Source organism: Talpa occidentalis, unplaced genomic scaffold, assembly GCF_014898055.3.
Source record: "Talpa occidentalis isolate TD23 unplaced genomic scaffold, MPIMG_talOcc4v2.1 talOcc4.3, whole genome shotgun sequence".
NCBI classification, from domain to species: domain Eukaryota; kingdom Metazoa; phylum Chordata; class Mammalia; order Eulipotyphla; family Talpidae; genus Talpa; species Talpa occidentalis.
This window is the reverse complement of record NW_023603184.1, coordinates 106,618,611-106,632,102: the sequence shown is the minus strand read 5'-3', so window position 1 is coordinate 106,632,102 and position 13,492 is coordinate 106,618,611. Positions and strand designations below refer to the sequence as shown.

The window sequence follows — 13,492 nt, the reverse complement described above, 5'->3', positions numbered from 1 at the left end:
TGAGGCACCCCAGCGTGGAACAAGCCTGCCAGGCTTGGAATCAGTGTTGAGTTGGAACCCTGGCTCTGCTACTTGCCAAAACGTGGCTACTTGCCAAAACGTGATTTGGGGAAGGATTGCTCTATCCCGAAAGCCTAGAAGTGCTCATCCATAAATGATGATCAGCCTTCTCCCTGGTGCTTCCACAGCAAGCTTCTGGCGAACACTCCAGTAAACCATGATGTGTGTGTGTGCAAACCGCTGCTGTCAAAGAAGCTGTTAGGTGCCTGCAGGCGGGTAATATAGAGCAAGAGGTGCTAATTAAACAATTAAAATGAAGCCAAAATGTATACTTTTCCCTCTTAAATAACTTGGCACAAGTTGTAAAATTGGGAAAGTAGACCCTAAATGGGACCTCTGACCTTGGGGCCAGTCATTTCACTCTCTAAATCCGTTTCCCCATTTGGGAAATGAAAGGGGCTCTCCTTGTGTGTCCTGTGGCTCCTTCCAGTCGGAGCATTCCGTGACAGTGTGGCATTAACAGTCATTCCCATCTCAGCTGAGATGAGTCACACTGCCTGAAATTTCAAATGTGAGGAGGAAGTCTCTTTGTATATGAGAATTCTCCAGCACTGGGGATTCTGAGCCTCTGGGGAGAAGAGGGAAGCATTACCACCATCAAGAGGAGAGACCAAGAATGCACCCAGTGGAAAGTAGTCACTTTCTGTTTGTGCTTTATCCACCTCCTTCCCTCCTTGGCTTTTAACTCACTTGGAGTAGACCTTTGGAAACCAAGTTTAACTGTTGTTTATTGGGAGGCCGTTTACACAGTAGTGACTGGTGCACTTTGTCACTTGTCACTCCTGTGAGGTTTTCTGTGCGTACTGATTTATCAGTCTGTGCTGGTTGCCAACACAAGCACAGTTCCTAGCCTGGGATCTAGACATGTGTATTAGATGGATTCGTGATCCCTTTAGGGTGGTATATACATTACTCTTGTGCCTCTTGGTCACCCCCTTTATTATAACTACCACCATTCTGGTAAAATGAAGTTCTAGCCATTAATACCTTATTTCATACTCAAAAAAACCCACACTAAAAAAATTTTACATGGATTCCTTGGGATATAGGTTACGGGATCTGTAGTATTTTTCTAACATTCATCACCACCCCAATAGGCACATAAAACCTTTGACAGCAACAAATAGTATACCATATTTCCCTGGCTCTCAGGCCTAGGGGACTATTCTGATTCTTTTTTTCCTTTTAGCTAATTGTTAATAGTTGTATCTGGAAAGAAACTTAAAGATTGAGATAAATTATTTCTTTTTACAAGTGGGGATCCAAAGAGGATAAAAGATCGTGCAGGGTGTTCAGAAGTGGCAGCTGGAAAGAGCTGCAGTGGCTGGAGGAGCACCATCCTCCCACACAGGGGATGCCTGCCTGGCAGGAGAAAAGTCCATGAGGACAGGTGGGCAGGCTGTTTGACCTCAGGGTGTACTTCTGAGCCACCTGTTTAGTCCACACCCAGGTCATTCATTTGTAGGTTATGTAAAGTAAGTTAGGGTGATAGATCCAGTACTCATGAAGGTTCTGTGTGTGTGTGTGTGTGTTTTCCTTGGTGTTCCTGTAGAGCCATTCTAATAGTAATGAAGACATACTCACAAGGGTAAGATGTTCCTTTCATGTGTGTGGACAGCATCCAGAACAGGATACATACATGTCTTGTTCAAAAATGGGGAAGAGATTAGAAAAAAGTATCCTAAAGTTTGCTTGTTTCAAACCAAGCTATTGGTTTGAAAGTAGTGAAAGTAGTGAAAATCCTTGCTTGAGTCCATTGAGGGCTAGCAGTGACATCCTGCTTAAGTATAAACTAAAAAATAACTCTTTAATAAGTAGGTGTGTAATATCTCATGTAAAATCTGATCCATATGCTTTTGTAGCAGGTGGGATCCCCTGCTATTTTGGGAATTAACTGCCCTTTGACTCCTTTTTGGCCAAATGCATGAGGCTCTTGCGAAAACATATAATATGAATTCCTATTTTATTCACTTTTCAGTTTTACTTTACCTTTGCATCATACTTTGTAGTTTATAAATGAAAAGGGAAAGATTTTCAGTAAACTGGCTGGATCATATTTCTTAGATTTAGTCATTGCTGAAAAACTTGTTTGTGAACAGGAAGAAGTCCATGAAAATGTCTACCTAGTCAACATGCCAGGCTGTGAGGAAGCTGGACCACTTTTTAGCTAAAAGAAAAAGGGTAGAAGGATGATTCTACAATACAGGGAATAGTAAATTTGTGATCTAGGGTTTTGTTGAATGATTTATCTCAGTGTATTTGAGAAGTTTTATATTGTTAAAAATTACTGGTTGTTGAAGGTTGGGGAAATAATTCTTAGTAAGAGTTCTTTAGAAGGAAAACTTAGATTAGTAGTAAATATTAGTACCTACTAGAAGTTGCTGCTATGGTTATTATGCTGCTTATTTTTTAAGATTGAGCTATAGGTACAGAAAATTTAACCAAATGACATTTGCCATTGGGCTAGTAGCTACAAGACCCTTTTAATCTTATTCTGTGATCACAGAATATTTGTGTGTGATTTGATATTTTTAATTATCTACTTCACAATTATTGTAGCATTTTATTTTTTAATTATTCAAGAGTTAGCTAATCAGTCTAGTAGAACCAAAAGCACTTGAGTGAGGGCAGATTGAAAAGAATAACCTGTGATCTGCCTCCTCTACATGCTCACTAAGGAAGCAATTGGCATCATGTTGTGTATCTTCTTATAATGAACCAGTGGGAGACAATCAAAGAGAAGTAAATAGGTGGATAAATATTTATGAAATATAATAGTCATCAATGAAATGTATTTTAAAAACATACCTGCTTGGTCTCACCTTACTTTGTTTAGTAAGGGCTGTGACTGCAAAGGAGAGCCTTGTGAATCAAAGAAGAAATCTTTTTGTTTTACCAGCTCTCCAAAATTCAAGCATGTCCTCAATTGTTTTTGTAGCCTCCTATAAGTCTTAATTTGGTTTATGCTCTAACAGTAGGCTGTGATTCATATTCCATCTGGTTTTGCTCAAAAATATTTGAGCACCTTCTAATGGAAAAAAATTAAGCCAGATTTAGGTTTTTGATGAATAATATAACCACCTGGGAATAAAATAAAGAATAAAATGTATGAAAGAAAAACATTACCAAATGTAGCTTAGTCTCTGAATGCTAGTAATTAATATTTGCATGGAGAAATCCAGGGGAATGAATGTTAAAAGAAAATGTATTATTTTCCTAATAGGAATACATGGTTTTTTGGAAGGAGTAACTTGAGGCCTTCTCTTAACCTTTATACTATAAAATTATAAGTGAGAATCAGTTTTCATTTTCTTTTTACAAAGTTAGTAATCTGTGCATTGAACACTGTATTGATGAAATGTATTTTTAGAAGGAAACCTACTACTACCTTCCTGTCATTCTCAGGACAAAATAGAGGATGATGGGAGAGGAGAGTGAGGAAAGAGGGGTGAGGGGGTGAGAGGTGTCTGCCTCATTAAAATATTTGCCTGTATAATAGAAAACTTTTTTTTTTCATTTAAAATACTTCTCAAAAGCCTGTTTACTAAATAAATTTAATTGAGGACCAAATCAAAATATCTTTGCTTTATTTCTGATTTTTGGGGGTATCATCTAGCATGATAAATGCTGGCTTGTTTGAGGCATTAAGATTGACATAAAACGTGCAGAAGACATAGTTAAGATGGATTCTGTGTTAGGGCTATTCTTCTTTGTTTATCCTGGTACAAAGATGTTTGTTTTAAAGTGGTATGAGTTAACGGTCCAACTTCGAATTTCCCATAAAATGTATGACAGATTACCCAGATGGCAAAAGATGATATATACATTTTAAATAGAAATATTTCCATGAGCCCAGATGGTGACTTAACATGAACTATCGAATATTTATGTTTCTTATTAAATCATCTTCTTTTGTCTAAGCCAAGGTTAGCAACATAATTTGGAACACTCAGGAATCACTAGAGGACAACCAAAAAAGTCCAGACACTGAATGGCAGACAGTGTTTGCTCCATATGGCTTGTGAAGGCTCACAACCAGTCCCTGCGTTGCCCTTGGGAACATTTTTGCTAGTCTTGAGGAAATAAATACCTGTTGGAATGCTGTACAAATAAATCATCCCTCTGCTTCCCTCTCCCTCCCCAAACCCAGTTGTTATCGGCCATTCTGCATCGGAGCTTTCCTCCTTGGGGATGTGGAGGGGATAAGGCAGCTGTCTTTCCTCAGTGCCTTGGACTTATGTGCAGGAGAGAAGTTTTAGTTCTCCTTAGGCACTTCCTTTCCCCACTCACATGTCATGTACTTGTTTGGTATGGGCTCCACCCAGACTATTTCCTCTTAGATGGTGCACAAGTTTTGCAGAGAGATGGGTCATTTGTGGACAAAGTCATGTGCCTGGTCACAGGGCTCCTTACAGGAAATGCTGCTCACAGCCTTTGGGGTTTGCACAGAACACAGTCCTTGAGCTCGTGGGGCTCCCCACTAGTGGATGGACATACTTCTGCCATTCTCATTTTCAAAATAAAGCTTTGAATAGTTAGTTCATCTAGTCTAACACCTCTGCAAGTTGTTCAATTCTAAAATTTATGTAAAAATCTGAGTAACAAAGAGTGGGACATAGTAAGTCCATGACAAGAAATTCCTTGTTACTGCATCCTAAATTTGATCAGTGTCTTTTTAAAAGGAGTTCGAAGTAGTTAAAGCTCGCCTTAAACAAACAAAAAAAAGTAAAAGTTTTCTTACAGGGACCTCGCCTAGTGAGAATAAACATGAGATAAATACAAACTTAAAAATAGAGAGGACAAGCTCTGAGAACACTTTGAAACAGCCTGGTGTCATTATGAGCTCATTGAATGCTGCCCAGCCTGCATTAACAGCAATTAGGTGCTGCCGCTTGAAAGATCTTTTGGCTGAATTCCTGGTGGAGAGAGCATTAGGGCGTTAGGGCAGAAGGAGCCACTCTGCCTCCCTGGGTCCAGCATTGTTTCTGATCAGATAGTGGGAGCAGGCGCTGGAGCAGGGTGACATGCTCTAGAACAGATCCAGCTGCTGCTGCATGTTTTATGTTTCTTCTGTGTTGACAGGGATCCAAGATGTCTTTTCCTGATCGTGGTTTTTGAAACTTAAAAAAAAAAATTGGAGTTGTGCATTGAAGGGTAGTCATCTCAGGAATTGGGCAGCAATGAATGGTCTATATGTGTATATAAACATACACATAAAAATGTATGTCATTGTTTTATTTACAACACATCTTTCTTATACCTAGTACCCAGTTGTAGTACTTCCCTGAAGAGGAACCGAGTAGCTTCATTTCTGATTATTTCAGTCTCCTACTATAATTAGATTAAAGTCTTCAGTTTTGCCCATTGGCCTGGAATTTAGGCTAGTTGACAGCACATGGTAGGGCCCATCACTTTCGGTGCATAATGGCATTTGCGTATAATGTACATTTACAGATTTCTTTCACATGTCTCGATCCATCAGCATCTGCATGATAGGGGTTGGGTTGCACTAAGTGTGTAGCTACATTTGAACCTACTCAAGACAATTCATCTGGTGGAGAGAAAAGGGGATAAAAATAAAGAACAGTTACATCAATTCTTGGTGTGACTGCCACAGATAATTGTAGAGAACATTAGAAATGTTCCTCCAACTCATTGGACTGAGTGAGGTTTAGGGATACTTTGAAATGATCAGCATTGTGAGCAGGCATTTCCAACATTTGCTTCAGTCCTTTCTCAGTTCTTTTATGAAAAGTTCAAAGGTGGATACTGGTTTTCACCCTAGCATCTCTAAACAAGAAGCCCCAAGCCTACACAGTCTGGGAGAAGTGAGGGAGCTCTGTGGTAGAGCTCTCTGTGTAGGGGACAAGTTTTTGGCTTTTTCCTTTATTGACCTTCTGAAGACCTCAGTGTACTTTCTGCATCAGTTGTTTTTTTTTTTTTTAATATTTTTCATTTATGTATAGAAGAACTGCGGTATAGGCCAGAGGTATGGAAGGTGAGAGGATTCACCAGAGACAGAGTGGAGATCAGAGCAGGCAGATTGACTGAAGTATACTGCTGAGGGGAGCAGCAGGCGAGTCAGGAGAGTTCTGCTGCGCCATGTGGGTGGCTCCCTGGCTGGGGATCGAACTCGTACTGCAATGGCTGCGGATTGCTTTAGAGGTTGCGTCTTAACCCCTTGCACCACCAGGGAGGCCCTCTGCATCAGTTTTTGAAAGGGACCATCTTTTTTTCAAAAAACAGAAATTAGAGTTCAAGTGTGTGATTACGCATTCCTTAATTTTTTAGTGTTGGCATTTAGTAGTTGTAAATATATTAACCACCACCTTGAGACCATGCATGGTCAAATGCTCCAGTTGGAGAACAGTCTAGGTAGGATACCCTGATATACTAAGATGTGGCCCAGCCCAATTACAATTGCAACATAGGTTTCTCTATACCTTGGGCCTTTCTCCTTCTCATGACCTTTGGATAAACATCTTTAAAATGGGGAAAAAAAAATTTTTTTTTTTAACAAGAGAAGTTATTCTCAGCCTTTATTTTAGTTGGGAACCCCCTGAGAAGACAGCCATGAAAGTGCTACAGTTGCTGTTTTGTTGTGCATGGTCAGGAAAATGATCCAGGTGACATGTGCCTAATCCAATGTTCTGTGAACCTGCCAAATAGTCACACCACCAAAATGTCAAAGCAAAGTATATACATGACAATGGATTTTATAACCTAGTCAATGATCAGATTTTATATTTTGAGTGTAGACTAGTGGTTGAAAACCTTGAATCCATATTAAGACTACCCAGTTACATAGGTTTCTCTGTTCAGCTACTTTCTAGTAGTCACTTTCTAGACCTCAGTCTTCTCATGTGTAAAATAGGAATGTTTTTTATATGGTGGTTTTGAAGATTAGTTTATATATGTAATGTTCTCAGAACAGTATCTGGCCGATAGAAACTCTTAAGATACTAGATTAATTAAACACAGGTTTACTTGAGCCAGTTCTAAAGAGCTGCAGGTGCTGTTTTAACTGTACCTATTGTATGTGCTTTATGTTCTGTGTTACACTGTTCAAGGCTAGAATAATGATGAACTCCTAAACAGGGCTTCATAGCATTTAAGATTCCAGCCATTGGGCCTCCCTGGTGGTGCAAGGGGTTAAGCCACCGCACTATGACGCAGTCCACAGCCTCTGCAGCACGAGTTCGATCCCTGGCCGGCCAGGAAGCAACCCACATGGCACAACAGACCTCTCCTTTCTCGTCCGCTGCTCCCCTCAGCAGTGTATTTCAGTCAGTCTGCCTGTTTTGTTCCCCACTCGGTCTCTGGTGAATCCTCTTATCTGCCCCCCCACACCTCTGGCCTGTACCCCAGCTCTTGTATGCATAAATAAATAAATCTTTTAAAAAAAAAAGATTCCAGCATCGACTTTCAATCAAGGTTAGTTGTGGCCTCTACTATCTGGCTAGTGTGCAGCCTTTAGTCTGAGTGGCCAGCTCCTCCTCTGCTAGGTAAAAATAGCTTGACTGCTCACTGAAGCAACAGCCATGTTCTTTTTGTCCTTGGGAGGCTGACAGTGGTGGAGCTCTAGACATGCAGGGCAGGCTGGTGCTGCGGGCAGTCAACAGAACCAAAATACAAAGCTTGACATTTGTGCACACTGTCTACTGGCTTCAGGCCCCACACTCTTCCTCCCTGTGTCTTGATTTTGCCAGTTTCAATCTCATTTTAATACTTTCATATAAGTGATCAGACAGAAACTGATACACATTTCCTACCTGTTTAGACTTTTTAAAAACTAAAGTTAACAAATCAGAAAAGTTGCTTTTCACACATTTGTGGTTAAGGAAGTCTGGAAATGGTTCTTAGCCCTAACCTTGTTATGTAAATCAAAATAGCCATTCCCTCGTTGTAAAATTCTCCCTATTATCTTAAAACTCAGTACTTTCTCCATCTTTCTGGGAAGCCATTCTTTTGTTTTATTTTTAAAAGAGGGTTATTTATGATTTCTCAGGAGTAAATTAGTGATCACTAACCATTCTTTTCCCGCTCTCTTGGTTGGCAGTAGGCAACCCCTTGGTTCCCTCATGGCACAAGCTTATCATTAGCCAGGAGTTTTCTTTACAGATAAGTGAGCCATGGAGATAGTAGTAAAGGTGGGGACAAATAATCCAATGTCGTAAAGACCAAAAGAATGGCGGTATTATTTCACAACTGCTAGACTGGCAATTTATTTTGGATACTTGGATTCCCCCCCACCCACCTTGGTTAACTGGGTTAAGCAAGTTTAGAAAAAGTCCATGTATTCAATCCGTATTTTGCAAACCCAGTTTTTTGTAATACTAGTAATTTGGAATACTTGGTCTGATTTCTATATTCCACTGAACAAGTATGGGATTTCTTTTAATTCAAGAACTTTAATGTTTAGCGTTCATCACTTCACTCTTTAGTGAATTCTACCACTACCCAATCATTAATAATTCAAGTAATAAGTGATTAGAATGGATGGCTGTTTGTAGGTTGTTATTGTTTTTAATGAATAGATTCATTGCATGAAATTAACTATGCCCTTCCAAAACATTGGATCTGTGTTCTCATTCAGATTTTGTTTGTAATCTCCCTACCCACTGCCCTCCACAAACAGTGGCATAATATGAATGATGTGATATCTGTCATTTAAAAACCTTCTTAATCATGCTCTCCCTCCCTCCTTTTTTGTTTTAAACATAGGACATGGATTTGATCGACATACTTTGGAGGCAAGATATAGATCTTGGAGTAAGTCGAGAAGTATTTGACTTTAGTCAGCGACGGAAAGAGCATGAGCTGGAAAAACAGAAAAAACTTGAAAAGGAAAGACAAGAACAACTCCAGAAGGAGCAAGAGAAAGCCTTTTTTGCTCAGTTACAACTAGATGAAGAGACAGGTGAATTTCTCCCAATTCAGCCAGCGCAACATATCCAGTCAGAAACCAGTGGATCTGCCAACTACTCCCAGGTACAGAGTACGCAATTCTTGGGAAAGTGTATGGCAGGGTTTAAGGGAGGAGCATTGACCCAGGAATTAAAATATCTGGGCCTGAGTTTCAACTGTGTCTTTCATTAACTATGTCTTCACTGCCTAATCAAGTCAAATTGCCAACTTTGACTTCCCAATGAGTTCAATATCTGAAATACTCCTCTGGGTTACTATAAGGATTAGGAGGACATTAATTACGTGAAAGAGCATTGTAAGCTAATGAAACATCATGTAAGGATCAAGCAGAATAAATAATAGTGACAGGAGTGGTAGCAGCAGGACAGGCACTATTCTAAAGCACTTGACATATATTGATAGTTAATCAACAATGAGAGTGAGGAGCCAGTATCCTCATTTTATTTATAGATGAGCAATTGATGCACAAAGAGGTCAAAAACTTGCCCAGAGCACTCAAGAAATTGGGGAAGCCAAGATTAGAACCCAGGTAATTTGGTTCAATCTGTGCTCTGAACTGTTATACTAAACTGATTTCTGCCTGAGTAAGCCATGTTTAGATTTTAGCTAATAATCATGTAACATTGTTCATTAGTGTGACAAATGTACTATATACAGATTTTAACAATGGAGGGAGGAAATTGGGCCTGTATAAAAGAATTCTTTATACTTGAAATTTTCTGCAAACATTGAAAGCTATTCTGTTTGTTTAAGAAGTTAAGAGAGACAGGTAGATAATAAATTAAGACTTTAAAACTTGATCCTGAAACTAGTAAAATGCATTTTGATTTCTTTTTGAAAAATGGTAAATTTAGACATAAACCAAGCCTGGCCAAACCATATAAGCAGAATATTAGTAAACTTTTAAAATAACTTAAAAATGGACATTTGCAGAATGGCTTTTTAAAAAAGCAACTTAGTATATAATCTAGAAGTCTTTAAAAAAGATTTTAAAAGATTACCACAGTTTTATGAGAAGAGCTATTAATTACCATTTAACTTTCAAACTTCAGAAAAAATAAAATTGACAAGCAAAACAAAAACTGCTGAAGAGAAATGTTTGATTTAACTCGACAATAAACATGTAATGAATATTGAACAATTTTTTTCCTTCCTTTATGTCTTTCCCTTTCATCCAGGTTGCCCACATTCCCAAATCAGATGCTTTATACTTTGATGACTGCATGCAGCTTTTGGCAGAGACATTCCCTTTTGTAGATGACAATGAGGTATAACATTTAGTTAATGGCAGAACTCCACAACTACATCTAATATATCTTCTAATATACCCCTTTAATGTGTCTCCACTTTTTTTTTAAATAATGAAAATAATTTTAGGAAATTTTGTCAAGGAAACCTAAGTCTCATAACTTTACAGCTAAGAAAGAAAGAGACTTCCACTCACATACACTACAAAATCAAAATCTTTACTTACTGCATAGCCCAAAGCATGGATCAGGGTAACCGTGGAAACAAGTGAACACATTTGTTCTCCGTAATTAGAAATAAATTTCAGTGAGTAAAGAGCAAGCTGGGTAATAAACCAAGACTTGTTCAACTAACAATTTTAATAAATCTCGTGATTAAATCACTATTCTAGTTATTACAGAAATACAAATTAAATCCTAAACATTGTTTTTAATCATTTTAAAGTTTACTTTCAAATGCACAGGAGAAAGTAATTACACCAGTAAATGAATAAATCTGGAATCAGTTGGGTAAGAAAAGATGGGATCATAAGTGGCTGTAAGAAGAGAAATACAGAACCACTGCTAATTCCATTTAAGGTGTTATGAATGGTACCTCAGAATATACTCATCTCCTGTTGACTTATGTAGATGAACCCCTTATCCATTATAGGTTTCTTCAACGACGTTTCAATCACTTGTTCCTGATATTCCCAGCCACACTGAGAACCCGGTCTTCGTTGTTCCTAATCAGGCTCAGTCACCTGAAACTGATGTCATTCAGTCAACCATCACTGATTTAGACAATATGCAGCAGGACATTGAGCAAGTTTGGGAGGAGCTATTATCCATTCCAGAATTACAGGTAACAAAATCTAATATAATACCAAAGATGCTATTTCATAGTCAAGTGTAGTGTCTTTAGTCACTACACTTACTTATTATTTATAAACCACCTATTTAGAAGAGGGATGGGAAAATGCTTTTAAATTAGTCAGAGAACTGCCCATGCTCACCTAACTGCACGGAGTTAAAAGGACTGGATGTATTGAGGCTAGATCAAGTTATAAATCTGAAGTCTGATTTGGGAACTCTGTGAAATTAATACATTTTCTTAGGCATAAATATCTGTGGGGAATGGGAATTATCCCTGAATTATAGAAGATATTGGAGAGATATTAGAATTGGCATGGGGAGAGTTTACCGTCAGATACTGATTAGCAGGTATTCAAATATTTAACTTTGATTTATATCACATAAACTTCTTTTCCATGCAGTGTCTTAACATTCAAAATGACAAGCTGGTTGAAACTAGTACAGTTCCAAGTCCAGAAACCAAACTGACAGAAATTGACAACAATTATCATTTCTACTCATCATCAGTCCCCTCACTGGAAAAAGAAGTAGGTAACTGCAGTCCACATTTCCTCAATGCATTTGAGGATTCCTTTAGCAGCATTCTCTCCACAGAAGATTCCAACCAGTTGCCAGTGAACTCGTTAAATTCAAATGCCACAGCGAACACCGATTTTGGTGATGAATTTTATTCTGCTTTCATAGCAGAGCCCAGCAACAGTGTGCCCTTCTCCAATGCTTTAAGCCAGTCAATCTCTGAACTTCTAAATGGGCCCATTGATGTTTCTGATCTGTCCCTTTGTAAAGCTTTCAACCAAAACCACCCTGAAAGTGCAGCAGAATTCAATGATTCTGACTCTGGCATTTCATTGAACACAAGTCCCAGCATGGCCTCACCACAACACTCAGTGGAATCTTCTATCTATGGAGACACACCACTTGGCTTCAGTGATTCTGAAATGGAAGAGACAGATAGTGTCCCTGGAAGTGTCCAACAGAATGGTCCCCAAACACAGCCAGTACAGTCTTCTGGGGATACAGTCCAACCCCTGTCACAGTCTCAAGGGCACAGAGCTCCGGTGTGTGAGGCCCAGTGTGAAAACTCATCAAAAAAAGAATTGCCTGGAAGTCCTGGTCATCGGAAAACCACATTCGCAAAAGACAAGCATTCAAGCCGCTTGGAGGCTCATCTCACGAGAGATGAGCTAAGGGCAAAAGCTCTCCATATCCCATTCCCTGTAGAAAAAATCATTAACCTTCCTGTTGATGACTTCAATGAAATGATGTCCAAGGAGCAATTCAATGAGGCTCAACTTGCATTAATTCGAGATATACGAAGGAGGGGTAAGAATAAAGTAGCTGCGCAGAATTGCAGAAAAAGAAAACTGGAAAATATAGTAGAACTGGAGCAAGATTTGGATCATTTAAAAGATGAAAAAGAAAAATTGCTCAAAGAAAAAGGAGAAAATGATAAAAGCCTCCATCTACTGAAAAAACAACTCAGCACCTTGTATCTCGAAGTCTTCAGCATGCTACGCGATGAAGATGGAAAACCTTACTCTCCTAGTGAGTACTCCCTGCAGCAAACAAGAGATGGCAATGTATTCCTTGTTCCCAAAAGTAAGAAGCCAGATGTTAAGAAAAGCTAGATTTTGGATGACCTTTTCTGAACTAGGTTGTTTTTTTTTTTTTTGTACTGTTTATACTAAAAGCTCCTACTGTGATGTGAAATGCAGAAATACACTTTATAAGTAATTCTATGCAAAATTATAGTCAAAACTAGTGTAGAATATAAAACTTTCAAAAGCATTAAAGTAAGTTATCAGTATGCTGAATCAGTAGTTTCACTGTAACTGCAAACTTAATTTCTCAGAACACCATTTGGACTAGTTTCTATGTAAGTGTAAATACTACAAAAACTTCTTATTTATACTGTTCTTATCTCATTTGTTACATTCATAGATTTATATATGACATCTGGCTAAAAGCAAATTGTTGCAAAACTAACCACTATGTACTTTTTTATAAATACTGTCTGAATAAAAAAAAATGGCATTTTTTTATATTAAATTGTTTAGCTCTGGCAAAAATAAAATTAGTTGAAAAGCTGGTACTAATAAAGGAATATTATGACTTAATTTTTGGAATTCAAGTTTATTCACAGTATCTTCCATGACAATGATATATTTAGAACATTATGTGTTCTGTATTTTCATTGAAAATACACAAAGAATTTTACACTGAACTTCTGGTGCTAGAGATAGAAGATACTTGATATATAAGTTTTATATATCAAGATACCTCTTAAATATCTCAGCAGGTGCATCTCAACCAAGGGAAATATTATACCTCGACATGAAAGATAATATAGTGATCATTTATTCACATCAATAGATGTAAGCCTACTATGTGCTGGCATTGTT

The 13,492-nt window shown here is 38.3% G+C and overlaps 1 protein-coding gene across 6 annotated transcripts in view; it reads left to right on the top strand.

The window, feature by feature from the left end:
• Window positions 1-13,204, top strand: part of NFE2L2 (NFE2 like bZIP transcription factor 2) — a 31,309-nt gene extending 18,105 nt beyond the window's left edge. For 5 of the 6 annotated variants that reach the window (XM_037523607.2, XM_037523603.2, XM_037523606.2 and 2 more), the window contains exons 2-5: window positions 8,785-9,051; window positions 10,167-10,256; window positions 10,888-11,079; window positions 11,492-13,204. In XM_037523607.2, coding sequence (XP_037379504.1) covers window positions 8,788-9,051; window positions 10,167-10,256; window positions 10,888-11,079; window positions 11,492-12,718 — 1,773 coding nt within the window. In that variant the 5' untranslated portion in view covers window positions 8,785-8,787 and the 3' untranslated portion in view covers window positions 12,719-13,204. The remainder of the gene's footprint in view (window positions 1-8,784; window positions 9,052-10,166; window positions 10,257-10,887; window positions 11,080-11,491) is intronic. The other variant, XM_037523608.2, reaches the window with a different exon arrangement.
• The last annotated feature ends 288 nt before the right edge of the window (window positions 13,205-13,492 follow it).